Consider the following 23,907-nt stretch of genomic DNA (forward strand, 5'->3'; position numbering starts at 1 on the left):
AAGGGATGAGCGGACTGGCTTCTGAAAGGGTTTAGCGAGGTGTTCTGGGCGCGAGTTTCTAGCGAATGTATAGATCAGTGGGGTTTTCAATTCAAATGCTTGTTTTGTTAAGATGGACTTATTGCTTGGGACGGGCTCTGTGGGCGATGACATCTTCAATCATCGCCTATTTTTTTTTTTTTTCCATTCTTTGTGTAGAGCAAAGATCCAATGAGTTCCTTGCACTGATTGTGGTATGATGCGGAAGTTGCTGAGAAAATGGAAGCGGGCGGAAATTGCGATGAGTAATGGAGAGTTTGTAGGAATTTTGACAAGAGGTGAGTGGCACGGACGACCGATAGCATAAAGCTCGATGATTCAGGCATTGGCGTCGCTTTCATTGCTCAAAGCTTCACCCTCCAACAAAAAGGATGATGATGGATGCTCAAGGGTATATATATGTCTTGGCGTTCATGTGAACTTAAGTGTTCTTGGCTTGGAGTCTGGCTTTTCAGACTTTTGCCAATCGAATTTGGCTCTCGAGGACAACAGACTTTACCTTGGATTACTTTTAAGGCAACACATTTGGTACCACTGAATTGACGAAAGTATTTCTGGTACAGACCAACTGTCCATTCTCCCTCCACACACCGGACAGTCCCGGTCCAAGCCCTTCAACTTCTCCCACTACAAGAACCACACTTCCCTTCCTCCAACACTCATCTCTCCCACTTTTGAAAAAAAAAAGCCCAGCAACATACTCAACACCACCACAACAAAGATGAAACTCCTCCTCCTGCTCACCGGCCTTCTCGGCTCGACCCACGCCTCGCCCCTCGCCTCCCTCCTCGCCCGCGGGGACCCAATTGATCATACTCCCGGCCGCTTACCCGACCCCCTAACGAACAACAGACTCCCCTCACTCGGCAAGCCCGAACTCCGCAAACCCATCATAAACGTAGCCGAAGGTTTTCCATGGGTCACCTCCCCCTGTGATATGACGCACCCACACCCCCAGGTTGAAGGGCGACCCTGGCAAGAATTCGCCATTCCAGCTATAGATACCTGCATCGAATTCCCCAAATGGGGACCTTATCTCCCGAGTGGGTATACCTTTCGCGTGGAGGATTACTCCATGATTCCCACCTCGGATGATTTTCCTTGCCGGTTGATGATGTGGTTGGATCCGAATTGCACGGCGAATCCGGATGAGTTGATTGGGGAGCAGTTGGTGTTGGATTACAGGGTGAGTGTCGCTCTTTGTTTTTTTCTTTCACATGACTATTGCATTGGGATTTTGGCTGACCTTGTTTGTCTTGCTAGATCAACGGGGAAGAAACCGATGACAAGTCTCGCTGCTGGTCGCATGATACCGAGTGTACGGCAGTGAGTGCCATGATCAAGTGCGGCTGGACACCCCAATAAGCATTCGATGTGCGATCTCAGGATGAGTGGAAACTACTCGATTTGGGCGGGCTGGTGGATGATTTTGAAAAGGCGAGGTTATGAGATGTGTGCTGCCTGTGGTTTAAATTTGATAGTAAATGAGATCTTTGCGCGACAATCATACTGATATGTCTCAACTTATGTACTAAAATTTAATTCATGCAAAAGGGTCCACAACGCATACTGCTCAACGACGCTTCTTGGTCGGCCGGTATTCGTCTGCCTCTTCAGTGGCCGGACGCTTTCGGGGAGGAGGTCTGGTCATTCCTGTCGGCTTCTTTCTTGGTACCACCACGTTTGAATTCTCATTCACCTCGTATTCGTCCCCATCTGTTCCTTCGCTACCCTCCTCAGTAGCCGGGCGCTTTCGAGGAGGAGGTCTATTCATTCCTGTTGGCTTCTTTCTCGGTACCACCACGTTTGCATTCTCAATAAGCTCGTCTCCACCAAAACTTTTTCCACCAAAACTTTTTCCACCACCACCTTTTCCACCAACACTTTTTCCACCAAAAACCTTTCCACCAAAACTTTTTCCACCACCACCTTTTCCACCACCGCTTTTTCCACCACCACCGCCGCCGCCGCCGCCGCCATCAGCGTCACCCATCTCAACATCCCCATCCGCATCTTCGACTTCCTCCTCAACTTCCCCAGCAGCCCCATCAACCTGATCACATTCATCACAAGTCCCCTCAACACAAGTATAAACAGTCGCCCTCCTCCTAACCCCATCATCATACGCATCAACCTCAACCAAACCAGCCTGCAACTGCACTGTCGTTCCAGCCAATAGCTCTTCATAATAAGGCTGAGCACCAGGATGATACGCCCGTCCCGGTCCCGTGACATGTCGACGATGGCACCAAGGATTTCCATTCGAGAGATTGGGCTGGTTGGTCTTGCGTCTATGACAGTAGCAGGCCCTGAACGTACACACCATCACATCTCTAGTTCGTCCATCGGGGAAAATCACGCGGTGAACGGGCCCACCGCGTGCATATTCAGGTCTATTATCGGGGAGGAAGTATTTGTCGACAAGTGTAAGTACTTTCCGCATATTCCATCTCACAACGCCATTATTAAATTCGAGATGGCTTTTGTGGACCATTCGAAGCGGTCCGCCCAATGGAGCCAACGGAGCGGGAGGGCCAGTCGGACCAGGGGGTGGGCCAGGGGGTGGGCCAGGAGGAGGGCCAGGGGGAGGACCAGGAGGTCCAGATGGTCCAGCAACGGGTGAATCTGGATCTGCGACAATAGGGACCGAAGTCTCACCACTCTTCCAAGCATCTCTTGCAGCTTTCAATCGGTTGAACCAAGCAGCAGCCGGCTCACCCACCTGAGCTCCATCACCTTTCGAACACAAAGCACAATCGCTCGCCATGCATCCCTGACCCTCTATCTCAAAGTAAGCCCCTGTATTCTGTACATCAAGTTCCGCCTCTTCATCATCAAGCTCTATACGGTCCAATGTGGGTTCGATTCCAGTACTGGCATCCCGCGGCAAGAAACGATCGGCACCATTCACAAACGTGACATCGCGGACAGAGTGGAAGAATGGGTTATACCATGTGTTTCCATAACTTTTCGGTGTTTGTGTGCAGACTGTACAGCATTCAAAATTGCAAATCATCGTGTCCTCTTGTCGCTGGGGAAGTCCATCCTGAGCGGCAAAGATGACGGGCCAAAGCTGTCCGCCACGTCTGAAGATCTCTGTATCATCTCGGAATTTCTTATCGTGCGTGCTGCAGTAGATGCTATTCTGCACATCTGCATAAGGATTGAGGGTCAGGTCGGAGAGATGTACCATGTAGAGCTCCTGCTCAGAAATCATATCCGTATCCTCCTCTGCTGCTGCTGCAACAATAGGCACACCTTGCGCAGCAGCTTGGACGGCGGCAGCAGCTCGGGCAGCAGGACCATTAGGATTCCTCGCTATCGCCAACTCGTTGAACCATGTAATAGCCGATTCAGCAGGTGGATCGAATAGGTTTGGGGAGCAAACTCTACAATGTTCCCAGTAGCACCCTTCGATCTCAACATTGAAGTTGTTGGTAATATAACACATCATCATCTGCGCACTATCCCGAGGAAACTCATCAACGTTCCTCTCAATCCCCAAACTCTTATCCGGCGGCATGAAGGAATTCTGGCCGGGTCCATCCCTCTCATAGCAGTCTCGTCTGATATGCATAAAAGGTCTGGTGGAATGGGTGGGTGGGAATGGTAGGGGATTCGGGGTACAATAGGAACAATGCTCGAATGAACAGATCATGGTATCTTCATGGCGCTCTGGGATACCCAGCGCGGGAATTCCTGCGAATAGAACGGGCCAGACTTGGCCGCTGCGATTGTAGACTTCGGAGTAGTCGCGGAACTTCCTATCGTGTGTGCTTCGGTATATACTTGTTTGGGCATTCGCCAAGGGGTTGATGCTCAGATCCGCAAGGTGGACCATGTATAGCCTGACATCTGGGCCGCCCCGTAGGGTGGGATTCATTAACTGCGCCATGGCAATTCTTGTAACGCTATACGAGGGTGCGTTGATGGTGTGTAAGATTATTCTCGAGTTGGATTCTGTCGTGGAGCGGGCCCGAGGGGAGGAAGTATGGGAGTGTTCATTGTGTTGCTGTGAAAGAGAACCCGAATCATGTTAACAAAGAAGAGTATCTCCAAATGCGGTGGATGGTTCAAAGAGATGAGGTCGCTCGACGGCCGTCTAATGCACGCACGCCGGATTCGGTTGACCTCTCTCCATATTGCAATGTAGATTGACGTTGAGACGCCGCCCTGGAAAAAGGTCAGGAACCTGGCTTGAACTGTTGTAACTGCATTGGAGAATTCGTCGAAACGTCCGCATCGCATCAACACCCTGACAGAGAAGATTGTTCAAAGTACATATACATTATTCGAACATTATCATAGTCGTAACTTCGTTAATCTAGCATCACACGTTTTATCAATCAATTTAAACCGAAAAGTTGCTTTTTCCTCATACCATCTTGCCCGCCGTGTCCGACTCAGAGCTGTGCACAGCAGTGCTGGTCGACGGCCGAGCAACATCCAATGTAGGTCCGGTGGTTGCGTGAGCCTCCGGATCTGGGTTGGCAGTGTCATACTCCAGGATCTTGACTACCTTGAACAAGATCACTGCCAAGATGGATCCTGCGCATGGTCCTACCCAGTATACCCACTGCTCTTTGTCGAAGCTCGCTGTTGCGACGGACGGTGCGAAGGAACGAGCTGGATTGAGAGACCCACCGGTCCAGAAGACGCCTGGTTGATGTTTTCAGTGGAAGGTGCATCGTGCAGGGAGGTAGGAGACTTACCGGTGAGCTCTGCGATGAAGAGCGAAAGACCAATTCCAACCGGGGCGATGAAGTTACCGGTGTGCTTTTCGGCCGCAAGCATGAAGATTGTGAAAACCAGCTGGGCGGTCAAGATCATTTCGATGATGACACCTTGTGCATTGGTCGTGGTGGTGGAGAGTGTCGTCGCGACGTTGAGCTTTCCTGTGAAGAGCGCTTGTACGACGAACGCTGCGGCAATCGCTCCGAGCATCTGAGCGATGAATAACAGTACTCCACGTAGATAAGTGATGGCATTGATGATCACCATTCCCAAAGTGACCTTGCAGAAGAATCAGCATCCGAATTTAAACGACGACGAGACGTTTTGAACACTCACTGCTGGGTTGAACAAGCCTCCACTGATGCGAAAGAACACCCATGCGTTGACGGCGAGGGAGAATCCAAAAGCGAGCGAGATGTACAGTAATTGCGATGGGTTCTTCTGGGCCGTTTGCGTGATGACCGTCGTTCCAGTGTTCGGGTTGGATGATACCTAGAAGTGAAAGATGGAAGGGTTAGCGAAAATATTCCGATCGGGCTCATAGCCTGAGTTGCCCGAGAGGCTTCTTCAAACTGCTCTGTATGCCGTCTGCCGTTGGAATATGCTTACATTTGCTGTTTGTGCTCCCGTAAAAGCGAAGAACAAGAAGCAGAAGGTTCCGACGAACTCTCCAATTACCGCAACGATATGTCCCTTAACTACGGGACTCAGGGGAATCTTCCTGACCAGATTGCGACCAAAAGCATGGCGGTGACGGTGCGGCGGCTGCTCCACATCGACATTCATCTTGAAAAGGGCTCGGTATGGTTGTGGTRGAGAAGTGAAGTCGGAATCGTTCGTGAAGAAGGGCAAGGATGGCTTGGGGAACACTAGATCTCCAGAGCCCCTGTGATATGTACGTGTATGCCTGTGATGATCTCCATGACGTCCATCAGCCACAAGTAGTATGTATCTTTCTGGGAAATGCGCACAGTTTATGCAACCTCGTAGATAAACTTTCTTAGCTTTGAGATGCGCGGAGCTTAAAGGACAATTGACAGGTTGTGGGTTGTCGCTGCAAGTTCAGCGACGCGCTGGCTGAATTCCACACATGGAAAGCAAGATTCTCGTTTGCTTGCATCGAATGGAATTTCTCGACAAAGCCCGGATCCAGCTGTCATGAAGCCTTTGTTCAAGTCTTCGCTGCCTTCTCTGATCACACTGATCAACGCTCGGTGACGGATGGTATAGCAGCATCGACCAATCAGGAATCGACTTCCCGCGTGTACRGTGTCGTGGGCTCCCACATGACTCGCTCTTGGGTTTTCGGGATACCAGTGACCACCACGACGCAGTCATGTCCAAATAGCGCGGCTCATCGGGCGTCCGATCTGTAGTTTGACGTTTCATGCAGGTGCCGTCACGGCCATGAGAAGCTCCCAAGAAGCTAATCTGTCGACCTCGTCGGGCCAGAGGTCAGCGTATGGCTTGAACGACCTACCACGTGCATACCAATGGGCTAGAACCGTCTTTGTAGTGTGGCGGCTGGGCGCGTCCGAGTGTTAGCAGCCGTTGGCTTCCCGCTTTCTTCGAAGCAAGACTGACCAATTGGAGCATTTGGCCTCCAAGGAGCGGAACGGCCGTGATGGCTCGGTCGCGGGTAGACACCGTAGAACTGTTAGCAAATGAGCAAATGAGGCTTGTGAGCATCGAGTGAGTGCAGAAAGCAGCAAGCTTCGCTGTACCCTGCAGTCTTTGAGAAACTAGGACTGAAGCCAAAAAGTCGCACAGAGACTGGAGTTGATGTGCCACCTCATGTCCCCAAGACTCGCCACACTTTACTTGTCAATGAAAAACATCCAGCAACACGAACAGATTCTGTCAAAATTCCTCATGACGCCATTTGCGTGCGAAAAAGCAGCAAATGTTGGCGCGCAGGATGCTTGGCTGATACAAACCGGTCTCGAGCAGCCACATTACGTCCACAAAACAACCAGATGCCGTGCAGATGCCGGCAATGATTACTATAAGCGATGACATATGCCGTGTCTCCACAGTCCTTTCGAGTACATCCACAGTACAGCATCCTAACTTGCCGGAAGGTCTCTCCTTCGAATTGATGCGGTAAGTGCGGCTCGCAGCTGTTCGCAATTTGTGTTGGTTGGAATGATGACTCCTGAGCCCTGACGGAGCGTTGACACGAGTCGTATCAAAGGGGAACACCTTCCGGCGTGGCAGGATGCTGCATTTGGTACTCCAAGCATCACCTCGAGATGGCTCCAGCACAAATGTACCGAGAAAATACCTCAATCCGGGAGGATCCTCCAAGGAATGCAACTGCGCCGCAACAATCATCCAATGTCACGCTTTAGCACGGAATGTAGCGTCATGCGAAATCCTGAAGGATCCACGATAGCAACACTGTGTTGTTTGCAACCCCGCYCTCTCTCCACAGATGACCACTTTTCACAGGGCGCAGCTCCGCGACCTCAGCCTTGCGTTCACAGCTGCAGAAATTCCGCCGACGTATACCACACAGTCGGAGGCCGAATTGTTGATAAGCTGAAATTTCCTTTGCTCTGCTTTAGCTGTGCCATAATACCACATAACAGAGACAAACCACCAACTCTCGCTTTAACGAAAGAGAAAAGTCATGCTCGCGCCATCGCCATCGAGCAAATCCTCATTCTGGTCCAAGACCACTTCAAAGGTGAAGAAAGCCGCTTCGACCATAGTCTCAGGTGACCCGATCGCTCGCCTGACCAGCACAGTCGACGCACAAACTCTCCGACCCTCATCACTGGACCATGAATCACACCTCGCATCCCTCATTCTCCGCGGCTTCTTCCTCGACGGTTATGTAATCCCTTACAGAACTCTCGGACAAGTTCCGCGAGAGGTCTTGCGGGATTGCAAAGGACTGGCAGTCTTGCATGTCCTGAGACCAGAATTCGGCTGTCAGGATGTAGCGGGGRGTGGGGTTGTAGTTGCGAAGAAGGCGGATGGAGAGTGGTCTTCTCCTTCTGCTATTTCTGTTCGCAGAGATGAGGCCAAAGGATTGGTGTTTCCCGATCGAGTGGACTGTTTGGACGTGGTTTGTGTCATCAATGATTTCGCTGGGATGAAAGGGTTCTCGGATCCGAGWTGCAGGGTTGGGCAAGAGTTCAGTGTCTCAGCTGGTCCAATCTCAAATCTTGGAGCAAGTACGGGTGGGTTCAAAATGCCCGAGGTCGAGGGGAGGCCGGCTGTATGGGTCTATGCGAAGGGAAAGGGACATGCTGTGGACTTGAAATCGAATGAGGTGATGATTGAAGAGAGGGTGGAAGAGAATGAGACGTTCTATGGTGAAGAAGGTATTTTGGCAAAGCAAATCTTGGCTGGGAAAGTGCAATCGCCCGCTGGGGAGTCCAATGAGCTGTTGAAGACGCTGAAGGTGATCAAATCGCAGGAATCGGACCATGGCGATCTGCCATACGGGAAGAGTCCCGGCGACTGTTCAATCAAGAGCCCTTGATGGCGGTGCTTCAAGTGGGATTGCTGAACGTTTGTCGAGCTGCTTGTGTCGCAATCAATCACTTCCCTTTCGAGCGCATGGCTGCATTACTGTGTCTTTGCCGTCGTATGAACGTTATCATACATCTTCCCAATCCTATCTTACACCCGATTCTGCTTGTCGATTTGCGTCGGAGTCCACATTGCAGTGCTCCTGCCGGGAGCGACGTCTTATTGAACGATTCCCTCGCTCCGAAGCTCCGAGACGTGGTGTCTTCGATGTACATGAAGGCGATGGAGCAACCTGTCGAGCACGTTGGACGTCAGGATCCCTTCCTTGTCGACCGGACAGAGCGGCCATACCAGACTTTGGTCGCAGCCCGTCTTTGGTGTTTCGTCGTCGATTCGTGACGATATGGCGAATACTCGCTGCTTGCCACCGCCCATCCGCTTCCCCTCTAATTTATCTTCCATCCCTCAATTGAACCTGACCATGTTCTTCAGCCACTTCATCTTGCTGCTCCACCACGTCTCATTCGGCGCCTCAGCCAGCTTCCTCTTCAAATCCGTGTAGAAGTCCGGATTACTCGCCGGTCGTAGCAGCTTCTCCTGTAGTGGATATTGTTTGGAAATGGAGTTTTCCAGCAGGAGATATGCCGCATTGATCTCCGCCTCCTCGTTGCGAGCAGGAGAGGGCGCGTTTTGAAGACGTGGAATGAGAACTTGAGCGGCAAATGTGCGCTCAGGGCGGAGGACGTCGGCGGGCCAGAGTCGCAGAAGACGGGAGTAGTGTTGAGCTGTCTTGATGCGCGACATTTTGGGCAAAGGTGTAGTAGTTTGGTTGTGAATGAATGCGAGCTGGCGTGCCGCGTTATTATCATCGTTTTGGAGGAAGTCGATGATCATTGCATCAGATAATGTTCGGCCTGACGATCTTCAGGCACCAATCATCCCCAGAACATCACCTTCCCGTTTCCACCATCCTTCCTCCTCAACCTCTCCTCATCAACTCGATGCGTGTATGTACCTACCACACATATGCCAGCATTGCTATGCCTTACCATTCCACGCATAACGCCGCTTCGATCTCTGAAGAAACCAATGAATGGCAATGAGCCATGACATACCGACTTGATCTGGCACGAACCTCCTTCAGACATCGTTACAGCATAGACGATATACCCCGAATTTCAACCTCTCTAGCTTGCTAACTTAAATCTTGCTGCCGAGTGTTGGTAGAATCTGCTCTTAGGCATAATGCCCTAGGATGCTAAGCTTAACTTCGGTGGCTACTTTCAAATACCAGATCCTCCAGCAAGATCAAATGAAGCAATCAAGATTCAAAACAAGACGAATAACAGAAGTACAATGTCCCTTCACATCGGAGGCTGAGGTATTCCTGATAGTCAAAGTTCCGCGTTCATCATACTTTTGCGAAAAGTGATTCGCCGCCAAAGCTCGAATGCCAAAATACTCGAAAGAWCTGGATAGGTCTAGACGATCTCGGATGCAAAAAGACGCTGTACAGGCGCTTGCGTGAATGCCCGAACCTAAGCGCACCCKCGCTTCTGGTAACACGGACGTTACACAGATGTCAGCGTACCGGCCAAAGAGAGCGCGTCGGGATATTCTTGTCTCAACCGCATGCAAGCCACTGCTTAGGACCGAAAATTGGCACATACATCGACCTAATATTTCGATTCTTCGGTAGCACGGCTCCCCACGTGGTCATGGGCCTCCGCCTACTATACCTTACTTCATGCCGGTAGAGCTTTGGCACCTCGTCTTTACTCTCATGACACTCACCGTTCAACGCCGCACAACCATTGCACAGCATGCTGTACCTATTTTTGACATTGGTATTTCTCGCACGTTCTGGCAGTGCAGTGCGAGAACTCTGCGGCCAGAATGATGTCTATGCCCAAAAGCCTTACCTCTGTAAGGCGTCCCTCAAAATTCATGGTTGCGAAGTAGCAGACTGACATTGAGTGAAGGGAACAACAATGTCTGGAATGCGGTAGGTGCATCTCCATGAAAAGTAGATATTACTTCACTGACGACCCAACAGGACGAGTCTGGCTCTTCTTGTACATACGTATGCCGCAAGTCCGGTCGTCGTCGGTGTGAAGCCATGACTGATCCCAGCCTTCCAGACACCCGATGATCCAGAGTCGGAGGCAAATATGTTCCAGGTCTTATGGCAATGGCCAGGTGCACCAGTCGTTCGCGGATATCCACACGTTGAATTCAAGGCCAACATGTTGCCACTCAAGCTCAGCAAGCTAGATTCGCTGGTAGTCGATGCATCGTGGGAGATGGCGCCGTCGTCCTTGAAAGTAGGCGCTTCGCACGATCCTACCACAGAACCCAATGCCAGTGCTTTGAAGAAGGAAAATGTGGAGGCAAACGTTTGCATCGATATCTTCGCGGACCCCGACAAGAAGACCTCGACGGAGTCTCCAAAGCAGATGTACGAGATCATGATATGGTTTGGGCATTTCGGAAGCGGCGCTCTACCAGTTGGCAATACCGACCTCCTCGATCCGCCTGTTGTTACATTGATACAAGACACCGAGTTGTAAGTAGCCATTCCATAATTCGCTCTCCACGATTGCTGACTTCTTCCAGCACGCTGTACACAGGCAAGAACTTCAACGGCCAGATTGTCCATTCTTGGGTGGCCAACAGAACTTTGACATCGTTCAACATGGACTTTGCGCCTCTCCTGAGCTTTCTCTCGGCCCAAGACATGGTGCCGGATGATGTATTTCTCGGTACAGTACAATTCGGCACGGAAACATTCTCAGCCTCCAGCCAAGTGAACTTCACTGTGACGAGGTACCAGGCCAGCATGAAAGCGACTGGCGGGAAATCCGAAGGTACTGCAACTGTAGGAGACGCAGCCGCGCCGACTCCCTCGAGCTATGGTATTCGGAGGATATCGGCCTCTTCAGCTGGAGTGGCAGTCTTTCTCTCCATTGCGATACTTGGATGTAAGGTATTCGCATAGCTCGTATCATCTCCGTTCCCTTTACATGAGTAGTGTCGATATGTATACATTCTCCGCAGACTGTGGTCAAGTCCTCGGGGTCAAGTATCTAGCCTACCTTACCTCTTCCAAGAAAGCGGAAAGCGGAAAGCGGAGCCAGACGAACCGTGGACCTCTAGAAAGGGACGTTATACCCAAGCATCATTCTCTTGGCTGCTGCCCAAACACGCTTTTATTGGTAGGGAAGAGCGCTACTGTAAGTCATACGTACTCTGTTGAGGCATACTGCGCATGTTGTGTATCATTGCTTGAAGCTCAATCCGGCGATGGCTTGGTATATATCATCCTTGAAGTATTCTTCGTTTGTGGGTCGTGTCCCTTCCTGAGGAACGTCCTGCCGCACGCTGCTGGAAACATGAAAGCTTCTACCCCAACCCTAACCCTAACAATATATATATATATCATCACCATTGCCAGTGAAAGAGTTGGCTTTCATATGATTTGAGTCGAGCCTGAATACAGTTGTGGCATCGGGATTGTCGGTATTCTGATTTCTTAAGCAACGGCAAGGCATTGGTTGTCGCCGCAATTTTTTGAAGGCTCGTCAAACCCAATGTATTTTCTCTGAACTAGTCTCTGCATCGCCCGCTTCGTGCCGACAATCATCTATCAAGCACGCATGCCGATAGGCCTCGATCACCACGCGTAGACCAACGATTCAATGGACATGACAATCGCTCAAGAAAATGGCATCCTGCTCATAAGAAATCTCAACATACAACGTTGTGTGGCTCTCACACCTAACAAAGTGCCAAGGAATTACAGCATAGCAGCGATGCTGGACAGCACATCGAATCTCAATTTGTCGCAATCATAGTCACCCCAATTCCTTACGGCGACGAACACGGACAACAGCTCATATATGGAAATACTTCCACACCCACGCGGTATTCGTGTACCTCGCGAATATGCAGAATCGTGACGTCCATAGCGTCGATCCAAGCATGGACTTAAACTAGATTAGCTGTGCGACTCCGCAACTTGATAGCCAAAGAGACGAAATGCTCCATGTTTCATAAGCCTGCCGCGGAGGTGCCCATTCCGCGGCCGGGCATCGCGCCTACAAGAACAGCAGCCGTTCTGTAAGCACCAGCTACGCAGCCCTGCGAAGTCAAGGCTTGGAGCCTGGAGTACGACTCCGGATTGGATCAAGCTCAGGAGCCGACGATTTCGCGGCCCTTTGACAAGGGAACGAATGTTGCCCTGTGCAGCGGGGTGTTTGAGCACACCGCGCTTACCGGGGTCAGAACCTTAGTGGATTTGACTGAACCCGGAAAATAATATTGTCGAGGGTTCATACCGGCCTTCCGAGGATGTTAGATTGGACCAAGCGCATGTGTCGACGAGCATGGCCGGAGTGCATGCAACATTTTCATACGTATTCCACAGTCCACTCCGCTCTGCATCGCGCGGAAACGACTTCTCCAAGAGGGAAAGCATCACTGGTATTTACCAGCTCGTAGATATGTAGGTCGGACTTTGGATTACCGCATTAGGAAGTGTGGTCCAATCCCTATTCCAGCCGCGTGTTCCCACAGCATAGTTGCGTCCTCTCCTAGATCCGGCAAGTTCGTATAGCCTATCGCAGTGCTCTGGTATCAGCAGTAAATACACCACCGATCTAGGCTTTAGAGGCAGTTGCGGTTCTATCGCGGGAAGACAGTACATCGTTGTGTCAATTAGGTTGGCCTGGAAAGGCCCTCCGATTTTGTGCAAGGCCCTTCAAGCACTGTCGGAGACACGACCAGAATAATCATGAATGTACTTGTTTCCTCGGCGCTGAATTAGTCGAATGGATCCCGGCTCCTTTTGTCTTTGATAAGTATCGTGTACTTGAATGCTTGTCTTCCAAGCGATGCGTCGAGGGGTCGACAACGAGGGTGGCCTCGGTGCAACCAGTCATCTTCTGAACCTTTATCGGACAGATGTCTCATGGGGAGCTGAAGGAGCGTATCTCAGCAGATCGAGCCAGGCAAGGCAACGCACGCAATGCAGCTGGCCGAGCTGGCGGCTGAAGGCACGAGGCAGTGCTCAGATCCGATCCTGCGATGCTGCGCCCTGTGCGGCTCAATGAAGCCTGCGCGTTGGTAGGCAGAGCAGCCCGACTGTCAGTCGATGAGACTTTCCTGCCATGAGATGGATCGCTGGACCTTTGCCATTCGTGTACATGCTTGCCCAAGTCGTCGATGGGTATAGACGGCGATTCGGCCGATGCCCGTTTGGTGGCTGGAGCTCCGCGAATGATGAGGTTTCATCGACGATAAGATAAAGATGTGGCGTGCTTGGCACTGTGCCTCGTGAAAGTGAGCTTCGACCAACAACAAGTCACGCAAGCTTGTAAGGTAAGTTATTCCCCACGCAAGGATTCTTGCGATTGTGCATGTGCAGGCTTTGCTTGATCGTGCGTGCAGTGCTGCTTGAGTCGCGATCTTTGTGACAGGTGGGTAATGCAGGTGGTGGTGGCAGTGTTGGAGCCAATCATGAATCTGGATGGTCAACCTCCGGCCCTTCTTCTTTATTATGTACATATTCTATCGTGTGAGAAGAAACCCTTTCGCCGCTCATCCGCAATCGCCCAATGGCACAGGCCAGGCCAAGCGAGAGTCCGCTCGGCGCTCGCACGCGGCACAGCGGCCTCCCCGCCAGCGATGCGCCAATCCCATGCCCCCATCGTCTCTCTCGACCCACAATAATCCGACCCGATGGATTCGGAGAGAGATGATGACCGCACAAAACCGCGTTAGGGCTCAATTAATGTCGCGTGGACCCCATGGGTTCCTTCAAGAATCTGTACTACCTAAGGTAATCGCCCTGCCCCAACCTTCTTTCCTCCAACCCTCTCGGCCTTGCTCTGTCTGCACCCATTGTCGCCATGGGTCTCTTCAGCAGCGACAAAGACGCACCGCGCGGGAGCGATTCGTCGCAAGGCCCGCCCGCATACAACATCGACAATGACGATGGACTCACCTCCGATAACGCAGACCAGCTCCAGCGCCATTTGGGAAACCGACAGATTCAACTCATTGCTATTGGAGGCTCCATTGGTACTGCGCTCTTCGTGTCCATCGGATCGGGACTATACCGTGGAGGGCCGGGCAACCTCCTGCTCGCATACGCCGTTCAATCCATCGTCCTCGCCATGGTCAACAACTGCACGGCCGAGATGACAACCGCATATCCCGTCTCTGGTGGCTTCATTCGACATGCTGGACACTGGGTCGATGACGCGCTTGGATTCATGGTCGGCGTAGGTCAACACGGAGCAATAGGTTCGCTGTCCATGACATGACACGGAAATGTCCCTCATGCTAAGCGAGCTTTGCCCTCGAAAAGATTTAGACTTTGGGACACCGCTAACATCAATTTCTCGCTCATGCAGTGGAACTTCTTCTTCTACGAGGCACTGCTCATTCCCTTTGAGATATCGGCTTTTGCATTGGTCATATCATTCTGGAGCGAGTCTGTTACCGAACCTGGCCCTACAGCTGGTATCATCATCGGTGTCATTGCATGCTATGCGTGAGTGCTCAAGTCTTGTTTCGACAATGAAAATATGCTAACGTCCGCGAAGATTTATCAATCTTCTTGCTGWTGGGGTCTTTGGCGAGGTGAATATGCACCATCCACAACTCAGAGCGAATGACTGCTGATTTGTTGCAGGCTGAATTCTGGCTCTCCGGAGGCAAGGTCATCCTCATCTTCTCCCTCTTCTTCTTCACCTTCGTGACCATGGTCGGCGGCAATCCACAGGGCGACGCGTATGGTTTCCGAAATTGGACGATGGGCCAGGCTTTCTTGGAGTATTCCAATGGAGCTCACATGCCGAAAGGCGACCTTGGCCGATTCGAGGGATTCTTGGGCGCTCTCACATCCGCAGTCTTCACGGTTGTCGGACCCGAGTACATCTCCATTGTCGCCGCAGAAGCTATGCGTCCTCGACACTACATCAAGAATGCATTCRAGACGGTCTACTTCCGTTTCGGCATCTTCTTCATCGGCGGTGCCCTGGCCGTTGGCATTGCCTGCCCTGCCCGCACCCAGGCGCTCGAAGATGTGGTCCTAGGCGGAAGCAACGGTTCTGCCGCGGCCTCGCCATATGTCATTGCYATGAAGCTCATGTCAATCTCCATCTTCCCAGACATTGTTAACGCGTAAGTTCATCGAAAGAGCGTTACAACACCAACAACTGACAGCATCGTCGCAGACTCATCCTCACATCCATCTTTTCTGCCGGAAACACTTACACATACTGCGCCATTCGTAACTTGTACAGTCTGTCGCTCGAGGGCAGAGCACCTCGATTTCTTCAGCGCTGCACGAAGAAGGGTGTTCCCATCTATTGCTTCGCAGTAGTAATGGTCTTTCCACTATTATCGTTCACAGCTGTCTCAAGTGGCTCCGCTGTGGCCATTACTTGGTTTGCCAGCCTGGTTACTGGAGGAGGTACGCACATGCTTTACTACGCATACAAGCACGTTTCACTGACGACTTCTTATCAGGTTTGATCAATTACATTGTGATGTGCATAACATACATCCGCTTCTACCAGGCCTGCAAAGTTCAAGGTCTCGACCGAAAATCGCTCCCCTACACCGGTTGGTTGCAGCCATGGTGCGCCTACTTTGGACTCGCCTGGATGTTCACTGTGGCCTGCATCTACGGCTACACAACCTACCTTCCATGGGATACGTCCACATTCTTTTCGAACTACACCATGCAGCTCTTCATCCCATGGCTCTTTGTCATCTGGAAACTCGTCCACAAGACTACATGGATCAAGTCCAAGGACGCAGATCTGGTGTGGGAAAAGCCAACCATTGATGCGTATGAAATGACGTTTTTGGAGTCGCCCATTGGATTTTGGAGAGAGATGGGTCACTTGGTGGGAATTGGTCTCAAGAAAGACAAAAACGCGAATCGTAGGGCTAGTATCAACCCGCAAGACGTCGCGGACTCGAGGAAGGAGATGCAGGACGCTATGCACAGCAAGTGATGGTGAAGAGAGATGAGCTCCTCCTGTTGAAGGATTAACGAATTGATTGAACCAATGAATACTTTCAACCTCCAGTGAGTTAGTTGAACTCTTCCGCATTGCCGTTTTCTGTCCCTTCCTTCTGTAGCCTCTCGGAGATTAGTGCAGTTGCACGAATATCATGTCTCTTATCCGCCATGGACGGAGGCGGCAATTGGAGGTTGTCATCCTGACACTCTCCGCTGGAATGCTTGGTCCTATGCTTTCGCCATCTGCCAGCGACGTACTCGCCGATTCACTATAGGGWGAGCAAGGAAGCTTCGATTTCGCGGTTTCCTGGATCAGAACGTACCTTCTCGAGCAGTCTGACCTGTCGCCATTTCTCCATGAGTCGCTTCGTCATTTCCTGGATAAAGCACTCCATCCTCACGACAGAACACGCATCACATTTCATCCTCACGACACTTTATCATCACCTCGCATTCTCGAGAGCATTCCGTCATACATCTTCACAAAGGCATCTTACCTGCTGCCTCCGCGACCATGCCAGGCTTAGAGATCAAACCGCCAATTCGCGTTCGATCAGAGAGCTATAATTGTTGGCTCAGCTCCATCAAGAATTGCTATGGCGCGCCTGATGGGTCTGGTACACGATACGAATATGCCTTGACCTTCCCCRCTGAAGAGAGAATCTACGCCACTGTGCACGACGTCCCGGATTGCATTGCCCTCCAAGAAACTATCGCCGAGTACGCACGTATGATGGAATACGGGAATGGATACCGGATATCTGACGTGGAGAACGAATTGACTCGTGGCGTGGCTTTCCTCGGTGATCGAATCACCCACCGGGTTGAAGCGGACGGAAGATGGGGCCGTAAGATCACGGTGCGTTTTGGTGAACGGTTGTTTGAGGGAATGGCATGGCTTCCGTCGTCGTACCATCAGCTTCACGTGGACTCAGAGATGAGGAAAAGAAGGGAAAGACCGGTATACCTTGGCGATCCAGATCTGAAACGATGTTTGGGAGTCACCGTGCAGGCGCTGGTAGGCTGTGCGGAATATCTTGATGGAGATGAGTTCCGGGATGAAGAAGACATGAATATGGATCTGCATGTGGATGCTCTCATACTGAAACTGAGAGATGGAACTGGGCGGGACGGCAGCCGCATGCAAATCACATTTCGCCTCGATATCGACGGGCAGCGGGAGGTCGTAATGGATGGTGAGATCGATCGGAAAACCAGAAAAGGGCGGTTTGTGAAGAGGCTTGAGCCGTTTCAGAGCGACAAGGACTATTCGCAGGAGGAGACTTGATGAGGGAGACGAGGAAGTTGRGATACATGACATGGATTATTTCTAGGTCACTCAGGACGATCGGAGGACTCATTCGCTATCAACGCACGTACGTCAGGATGATTGAGAGGACAGTATGGAGTTGAAAACACCATGAGCAAGGAGACGCTGCATTAAATACAGCCATCAATATACATACGTTACGCTTCCCACTCCTCCACAACCGGATACAGGATACGTCCGGACTCACCATGGTAGCTGCAGCGGAGTCGGCAGCTCACTTTTCTTCTTACCAAGAGCAGGTTCCGCAGTGCCAATGTCTCTGCGCGAAATGTCAGCTAGCTCTCTCTCACATCGATAACAGGTAGTCATCTCACCCAGCGCCTCTCGGAGCCCAATACTCTCCGGTACTACTGATGTCGAACCCCTCGATCCATTCAACCAACGAACCAGCACTGACATCTGGTGTAACGGCACCACCAACATCCCAAAACTTGTCGAATCCAACACCCTTCGTCTGAGTGTGGAGCGTTGTTAACTGACGCAACTAATCATATCAAATCACACGACACGTCAAACTCACCATTTCAGTCCTCATGAAAGCAGGATGCACCAAACCCACCGCCACACCCTTCTCTTTCAAATCGAAACTCAACAATTTCCCCACCATGTTCAACGCAGCTTTACTCGCGTGATGTCCATACATCCCGCCACCTTCACTCTCGTGTCTCAAAGTGATGCTTCCAGCCTCCGAAGACACCAAAATGACCTTTGATCCTTTACCCAGCAATCCAGCCTTCTCCAACGCATGAACGATGAAAACAGGCCCAATAGCTGAGGTCTTGTACATCGTGACCTGCAATACTCATCAATTCGTGTTCCATCATTAGGTAGCTCGTAACACTAACCTCAGCTTCGAAGTCCGGCTCATCAAAGCTCTCCTTGCCAAAATATCCGGCAGAGATGATGACAATGTCTTGCTTCTGGCCTTTCAGACCTTCTGCAATCTTGCGGCCAGCAGTCTCTTCAGCAACATCGACACCGCTGATCCAGTGGATGCTGTCTGGTGCATCCTTTGCAGGGTTCGAGCGGGCTGTGCCTGAGACGGTGTAGTTTTTGGCCGCATACTGCTTGACGAGCTCGAGGCCCAGACCGCGTGTAGCCCCGACGATGAGAACGGAAGGCATTGTGAATGTGAATTGAGAACTCGTTGTTGTTGGTGGAATCTGATATCGAGCATCAGATGGAACAAGGGAAGTAGCTTGAGTGACGTCAACGCGAACGCGATGGCGAGATTGGTTGGACTGGAAGTTGTGTAACATTCATTTTCATGCAATGACTGCCCGAATGTATCATCAATCATACACTACAAGAAAGGTATACAAAGCTTTTGAAGATGCAAGAATGTAAAAGTGCGTCGCTGCAACAAGTCTTTTTAGGTAGTGAGGAGCACCTACGAAGCACCAGGGAGCGGCAACTGTCCACGCTCTCTGCCACGATTGGGATCCGGCATCCTATCACAACGTCAGCTACACATTTCTAGCATGCAGAAGGGAATACAAAACATACCTGAATTTCTTCACGTCGCCTGCATCAGGTACCCGGTCCATACTGTTCGGCGTAATCAATATGAACTGTCGTCCTACGCTCCTCCTCGCAGCATCGACCATGATATTGATACTCRTGTCCCGATTTACGTTATCCATGAAGACATCAAACTCATCCAAGCAGCGAATGGGACTGCCCATTGCCTCCCAGATGCTAAGAAGTAAGCAAATCTGGCTGAAAGACTTCTCACCGCCACTTAGAGTATTGGCTTGCCGGCCCGAGTCAGACGTTCGAGTAACATCAGGCTCGACGCTGATATTGAGCGTCTTGTCCGTATGATCCATGAGCACTCTGCCACGGAATTGGCGTTCGGAGAGGAGGTATTGAAAGTTCGACCGGGCGCGGGCGGTAATGTACTTGCGGAAGAGACCCCAGCGGCGTCTGCGTTCTCTTCGTGCATCCTTCAAGCCCTGAGCGGATGACCCTTGTTAGCATGCGAATCAACGACTGATGTTCAAGACTGACCATTGCCGTAGCTTTCTGCGACTTCAACGCCTTCTTCTTGTCCTCGTACTCCTTTTGCGCTTGCCGATGAGCGGCAACAAGCTGCTCCATCGAGCCACCTGCCTGCTGCTCTTCACTCCGATACTGCTCTTCAAGCTTCTTAAGTCTTTTATGGAGATCGTCGGGTGTGGCACCAGCCTCAACTTCGATGCGAGGGCAGACACCGTTGGCTCCCTCCAAGAAATTATCGAGATTCGCTTGCTGCGTTGCTACTTTGCCCTGCAGGCGCACCAGGTGCTCGTCTGTTGCTTTCGCAAGGTCGTCTACCTTTGCGTTCTTGGAATACAAGGCCTCGGTCCGTTTCTCTGCGCAATTTTGAAGTCGCTGCTGTTCTTTGAGAATACGGCCATTCAAAAGGTCACGCTCCCGTTGAGCACCGTCCATCGCAGCTTTCAGGTCCTTTCCAGCCTGGTCGAGCACAGCTTTTGCCATGATGGAATCCTCCAACGAGCCTTTGGTACTTTCAACATCCTGCCTTGCCTCCTCAAGCTGTCTCTTAAGTTCCTCCAACCTGCCCGTCTGAGGCTTGTTACTGTCAATCTCAGTCTGCTTGGCTTCCACGCGATCTTCGGCCCGCTGAGATTCAGTCTTGAACTGCTTGAGCTGCCGCTTGTGAAGTTCGAGAGCCTGGCTGGCCTTGACGACTTCCTTCTGCAATCGCTTCTGCTCTTGGACGACCTCGTCCTCCTTCTTCTTGGCGTCGTCGACCATAGACTGCTGGAGTCGCAACTGCTGGTCTCGATCTGTTTTCATCCGGTGCTTTCCAGTCCATGCTTCGATTGGGTTCGTACGTTTTCCACCTGCACGAGTGCCATCAATACGCAGGCCATGACCTCGCTTCGCAGCGTGCGTGAGGACGGCCCGGATGTTGATCGCTCGACCGTTGGTCGGGAACATGGTGTTCATGCCCTCCGTCTCGTCTTTGGCCAGGACAAGCTGCTCAATCGCCTGATTGATTATGAGTGTGTTGCGGACCGCGACGTTGTCAATACGAAGAATCCTGTAAACGGTTGACAAGGTCGGGTCTGGCTCTTTACCATCTACGCTCAGAGGATCTTGCGCGCGACTGATAAAGACGCTCATGCCGTCTATACGATGTCTTCGGATAATCTCACTCAAGATGTTTTGATCGTTCTTGTCCACAACGACGAAAGAGTTGAGAATAGCACCAAAGCTCTTCTCTAAGATCGATGTCCACTCCGGCTCGGTGATGCGGATGTGGCGGCCCATAGGCCCGACTGGCTTCACACGCCAGCGACTCTCCCTCTCAATTGCTCTCAGCACGTCATGTATCCTTCTATCGTACGCGTCGAGTGGATTGCCCTGATCCCGTTGTAGGCCATTCAAAGCGCTTTCGGCAGCCCGTAATTCGTCCCTGGCTCTGTCCACGTCTGTCTGTTGGTTGTGGAAAGCGCTTTCAGCCTCCGTCTTGGCGTCTATGAGCCCCTGGAGTGTAGACTGATGGTGGGTGTAAGCTTGTTTGGCGGCCTCCAATGCAGTCTTCAACGTTTCCAACTCCTGGACACGCAGCTCGTGGGCGTCTCCTGCGGCACCCGAAAGACGGCGGTTCTCCTCACCGAGCTCCATCTCCAGACGTGTGACATTTGCCTTGGCCGAGTTCCAGCTGCCCTTGATGTTGCGCTGCTCGGTCTGGGATTTCAAGAGCTCTTCCTTGTTGCTGTCGAACGCTTGTTTCGCTTCGAGATACTTTTGCTCCGCAGGTCCCGACTGCTCCCCGAGCACTTCGATAGCGCGTTGGGCAGATTCGTAGGCGGTGTTGTGTGCTTCATAGGCGGTTCCCGCWTCATCCGCCTCTTTTCGAAGCCCTTCAATATGCTCTTCGTAAATATGCACCTCCTCCTGAAGTTGCCGAAGAAATTTCTCCTGCTCCTCCACCTGGCACCAAGCATGCTGTCGCTCAACAGCTCTCATCTTTTCCTGCATTGCAGCGGCGCGATCCAGACGCTTTCTCCTCTCCTCTGCTTTTTGGGCCCTCTCCTTGAACATGTCCAGATCGCCAGCAGCAATCTTCACTGCTTCTTCGGCCATGTCCAGCTTTTCCTCCATCAGGTTGTAGTCGCCGTCGAGCGCTTGCAGCTGAGTGCCTTGGATGAAGAACTTGTACTTTTCCGCAGGCGTGCTGTTCGACAGGAACTCACGAGCACGGTCTTGGGTGAGGACATTGATTGGATTTTCCAGCTGCAAGCCAAAGGATTCGGTGATCTCGTCCAGGTCTCGTTTCTTCGTGGTAATGATCTTGCCTTGGTCATTCTTGATCTTGAAGTTTGAAGTGCCAGCGCGAGTAAAGTGGCGCTCAACCGTGATACTGGAGCCGTAGATGCTCGGCTTGAAGGCGTCCTCGCCCTCGTTMTTGATTTTGACGGCTAGGGAAGCACTTTCCTGCCCAGTCTTGATCATGGAGGACAGGTTGGCCGCGCGATTTGTGCTCTTCGCCTTCGTTCCCAGACACACCTGCAAAGCAGTCAAGATGGCACTCTTCCCGCTTCCATTCGCACCGGTAATGAAGTTGATGAGCGGCCCAAACGGCACCCGCACATTGGCGTGACACATGAAGTTCCGGATGTGTATCTCCATGATTACGCCCTGTTCAGACGCCAGGTTCTCGCCCAGTCGCTGCATCTGCTCCTTGACCATTTGCGTTGCCTGCAGCTCGTCGACGGGCTCGCTTTCACTCTCATCGTCGCTAGGTTCGTCGAGCATGCTAAGATCGACATTGTCTCCACGCACACTTGAGCCAGCGAGCAGGTCTTCGTAGTTGTCCTCTTCATTTGGTCCGGCAGATCCGTCGCGGTCTGATGCGCGAACCACACGCGACCGTTTATTGCTGAATGTCTGCTGAAAGCTTGAGCTGGCGCTGTCCACCTCAATTCCGACATCCCCGTCGATATCTTCATCCGGCCGAGAGCGCTTACGGTGCGCCATGACCGCGGGGGGTCCAATTGCAGCGGTGGTGGTGATGTTGACTAGTGAGATGGAAAGTGATGTTCCAGTCAGCCGCCGTATCGCGTCGACGCGATTATCCTGGATACACACTAGCGTGGGTTATTTACAGAACTGCCCCTCGTCAATGCCCCTTCCAAACACCTGGACTCCCGCCCGTCCTCCCGTCTTCACTCCRGCCCGCCGCCTCGATGTTTCATCAGCGGTGCCTGGCATCGCCCGGTCGATCCGAGACGGCGTCACACTGGAGTTGTCTGCACGCTGCGTCCCACGCTGTGACGAGAGTGTTCGCCGACAAAAGCCTAAACACGGTACGGTATCGTCTTCCATCGCAGCCAATATAGGCCGGGACTTTGTGGGAATAGCTTCTGCACACAGCGTAAATGCACTCGAAGAAAGCCGCAGTGCATTTCCAGCAACCAGGCTTATCCCTTTCGAAGAGGTAAAAAAAGATCGCAGCCCGATTCTGCAATTTTTGACTGCAGACCTAATGGTGCCTGCTGTGCCAGGTGCATTAGTCAGGGGATTGCCGCAGGTTTAAGCATTCCATCACCATGTGTTACACCTCAGCACGACTCGTTGGCCAAGATGATTCAGTTCTTCAGAAGCATACTGCTGCTTCACATTCATCTTTCCTTGCTTTCYCCCCCTTCCCACTGCGACGCACGCAGGTAGTATGAGGCTTCCTGTCACCTTTGCTTTCGGCCTTGTGCTCAGCGGATGGGCTGCAGCCGAGCAGAATGTCGTCAATGGAACTGCCATGGCAGAGCTGTCTCCTTGTGTGGTATGTATTCCCTTTGGCAACGGCGAACATTGCTAACGATCACACCCAGATGCAATGCACAAGCCAAGTGCTCTCAGAACACGACTGCATTCTGAGGGRTGCATGCTTCTGCAGTGACAAGCTCACCGCCGACCTCACCCATTGTACTGCAGCGTGTCCTTTCAGTGAACAGCTCGAGGCCATCTACTTTCAAGCGACAACCTGCAAGCGTCCGATTCGAGATCTCGGGGCCATGGATGCTCTTTTCTTTGGCCTTTATGCCATTGCAACACTGTTCACAATCGCACGAATCACATCTCGCTTTCACAAATTCGGAGGTGCTGGATTCGGCTGGGACGACTTGGCCGCCATTATCTCTTATATTCCCTTGACCGCATTGACCATTTGTGACGTATACACGATACACGCGGGAGGAGGAACAGACATCTGGGGCTTGACTTCACAGAATATCTATGATTTCATATTTGTAAGTTGAGATGCGCGGCGTTG

General features: G+C 51.7%; 11 protein-coding genes; 5 read left to right on the forward strand and 6 right to left on the reverse strand.

The window, feature by feature from the left end:
• Positions 1–760: 760 nt before the first annotated feature.
• On the forward strand, positions 761–1,404 carry RCC_01103 (uncharacterized protein; the record flags this gene model as incomplete). XM_023766361.1 has 2 exons in its annotated part: positions 761–1,225; positions 1,303–1,404. 2 exons carry the CDS (start codon positions 761–763, stop codon positions 1,402–1,404), a joined length of 567 nt encoding a protein of 188 aa, XP_023622129.1.
• A 208-nt stretch (positions 1,405–1,612) lies between these two features.
• RCC_12105 (uncharacterized protein) lies at positions 1,613–3,934 on the reverse strand (the record flags this gene model as incomplete). XM_023766362.1 has 2 exons in its annotated part: positions 1,613–1,908; positions 1,969–3,934. 2 exons carry the CDS (start codon positions 3,932–3,934, stop codon positions 1,613–1,615), a joined length of 2,262 nt encoding a protein of 753 aa, XP_023622130.1.
• A 480-nt stretch (positions 3,935–4,414) lies between these two features.
• On the reverse strand, positions 4,415–5,559 carry RCC_12104 (related to aquaporin; the record flags this gene model as incomplete). XM_023766363.1 has 4 exons in its annotated part: positions 4,415–4,698; positions 4,752–5,052; positions 5,110–5,265; positions 5,383–5,559. The coding sequence occupies 4 exons, from the start codon at positions 5,557–5,559 to the stop codon at positions 4,415–4,417; spliced, it is 918 nt and encodes a 305-aa protein (XP_023622131.1).
• A 276-nt stretch (positions 5,560–5,835) lies between these two features.
• RCC_12103 (uncharacterized protein) lies at positions 5,836–6,462 on the reverse strand (the record flags this gene model as incomplete). XM_023766364.1 has 3 exons in its annotated part: positions 5,836–6,204; positions 6,265–6,297; positions 6,358–6,462. 3 exons carry the CDS (start codon positions 6,460–6,462, stop codon positions 5,836–5,838), a joined length of 507 nt encoding a protein of 168 aa, XP_023622132.1.
• A 943-nt stretch (positions 6,463–7,405) lies between these two features.
• Positions 7,406–8,266, forward strand: RCC_12312 (uncharacterized protein; the record flags this gene model as incomplete). Its single annotated transcript, XM_023766365.1, has 1 exon — positions 7,406–8,266. One exon carries the CDS (start codon positions 7,406–7,408, stop codon positions 8,264–8,266), a length of 861 nt encoding a protein of 286 aa, XP_023622133.1.
• A 455-nt stretch (positions 8,267–8,721) lies between these two features.
• On the reverse strand, positions 8,722–9,060 carry RCC_01105 (uncharacterized protein; the record flags this gene model as incomplete). The annotated part of the gene is made up of 1 exon (XM_023766366.1): positions 8,722–9,060. The coding sequence occupies one exon, from the start codon at positions 9,058–9,060 to the stop codon at positions 8,722–8,724; it is 339 nt and encodes a 112-aa protein (XP_023622134.1).
• A 1,019-nt stretch (positions 9,061–10,079) lies between these two features.
• RCC_01106 (uncharacterized protein) lies at positions 10,080–11,241 on the forward strand (the record flags this gene model as incomplete). XM_023766367.1 has 6 exons in its annotated part: positions 10,080–10,182; positions 10,239–10,261; positions 10,313–10,339; positions 10,398–10,822; positions 10,873–11,018; positions 11,090–11,241. The coding sequence occupies 6 exons, from the start codon at positions 10,080–10,082 to the stop codon at positions 11,239–11,241; spliced, it is 876 nt and encodes a 291-aa protein (XP_023622135.1).
• A 2,924-nt stretch (positions 11,242–14,165) lies between these two features.
• RCC_01107 (probable carnitine transporter) lies at positions 14,166–16,286 on the forward strand (the record flags this gene model as incomplete). XM_023766368.1 has 6 exons in its annotated part: positions 14,166–14,540; positions 14,673–14,812; positions 14,865–14,901; positions 14,954–15,444; positions 15,498–15,736; positions 15,793–16,286. 6 exons carry the CDS (start codon positions 14,166–14,168, stop codon positions 16,284–16,286), a joined length of 1,776 nt encoding a protein of 591 aa, XP_023622136.1.
• Positions 16,287–16,808: 522 nt separating this feature from the next.
• RCC_12172 (uncharacterized protein) lies at positions 16,809–17,582 on the forward strand (the record flags this gene model as incomplete). The annotated part of the gene is made up of 1 exon (XM_023766369.1): positions 16,809–17,582. The coding sequence occupies one exon, from the start codon at positions 16,809–16,811 to the stop codon at positions 17,580–17,582; it is 774 nt and encodes a 257-aa protein (XP_023622137.1).
• Positions 17,583–17,807: 225 nt separating this feature from the next.
• On the reverse strand, positions 17,808–18,748 carry RCC_12171 (probable oxidoreductase, short chain dehydrogenase/reductase family superfamily; the record flags this gene model as incomplete). XM_023766370.1 has 4 exons in its annotated part: positions 17,808–17,883; positions 17,939–18,078; positions 18,145–18,417; positions 18,470–18,748. 4 exons carry the CDS (start codon positions 18,746–18,748, stop codon positions 17,808–17,810), a joined length of 768 nt encoding a protein of 255 aa, XP_023622138.1.
• A 266-nt stretch (positions 18,749–19,014) lies between these two features.
• On the reverse strand, positions 19,015–22,616 carry RCC_01109 (related to DNA repair protein rad18; the record flags this gene model as incomplete). XM_023766371.1 has 3 exons in its annotated part: positions 19,015–19,075; positions 19,131–19,579; positions 19,635–22,616. The coding sequence occupies 3 exons, from the start codon at positions 22,614–22,616 to the stop codon at positions 19,015–19,017; spliced, it is 3,492 nt and encodes a 1,163-aa protein (XP_023622139.1).
• Positions 22,617–23,907: the final 1,291 nt, after the last annotated feature.

The sequence above is a fragment of the Ramularia collo-cygni genome (genome assembly GCF_900074925.1).
Source record: "Ramularia collo-cygni strain URUG2 genome assembly, contig: RCC_scaffold01, whole genome shotgun sequence".
In the NCBI taxonomy this organism is placed as follows: Eukaryota; Fungi; Ascomycota; class Dothideomycetes; order Mycosphaerellales; family Mycosphaerellaceae; genus Ramularia; species Ramularia collo-cygni.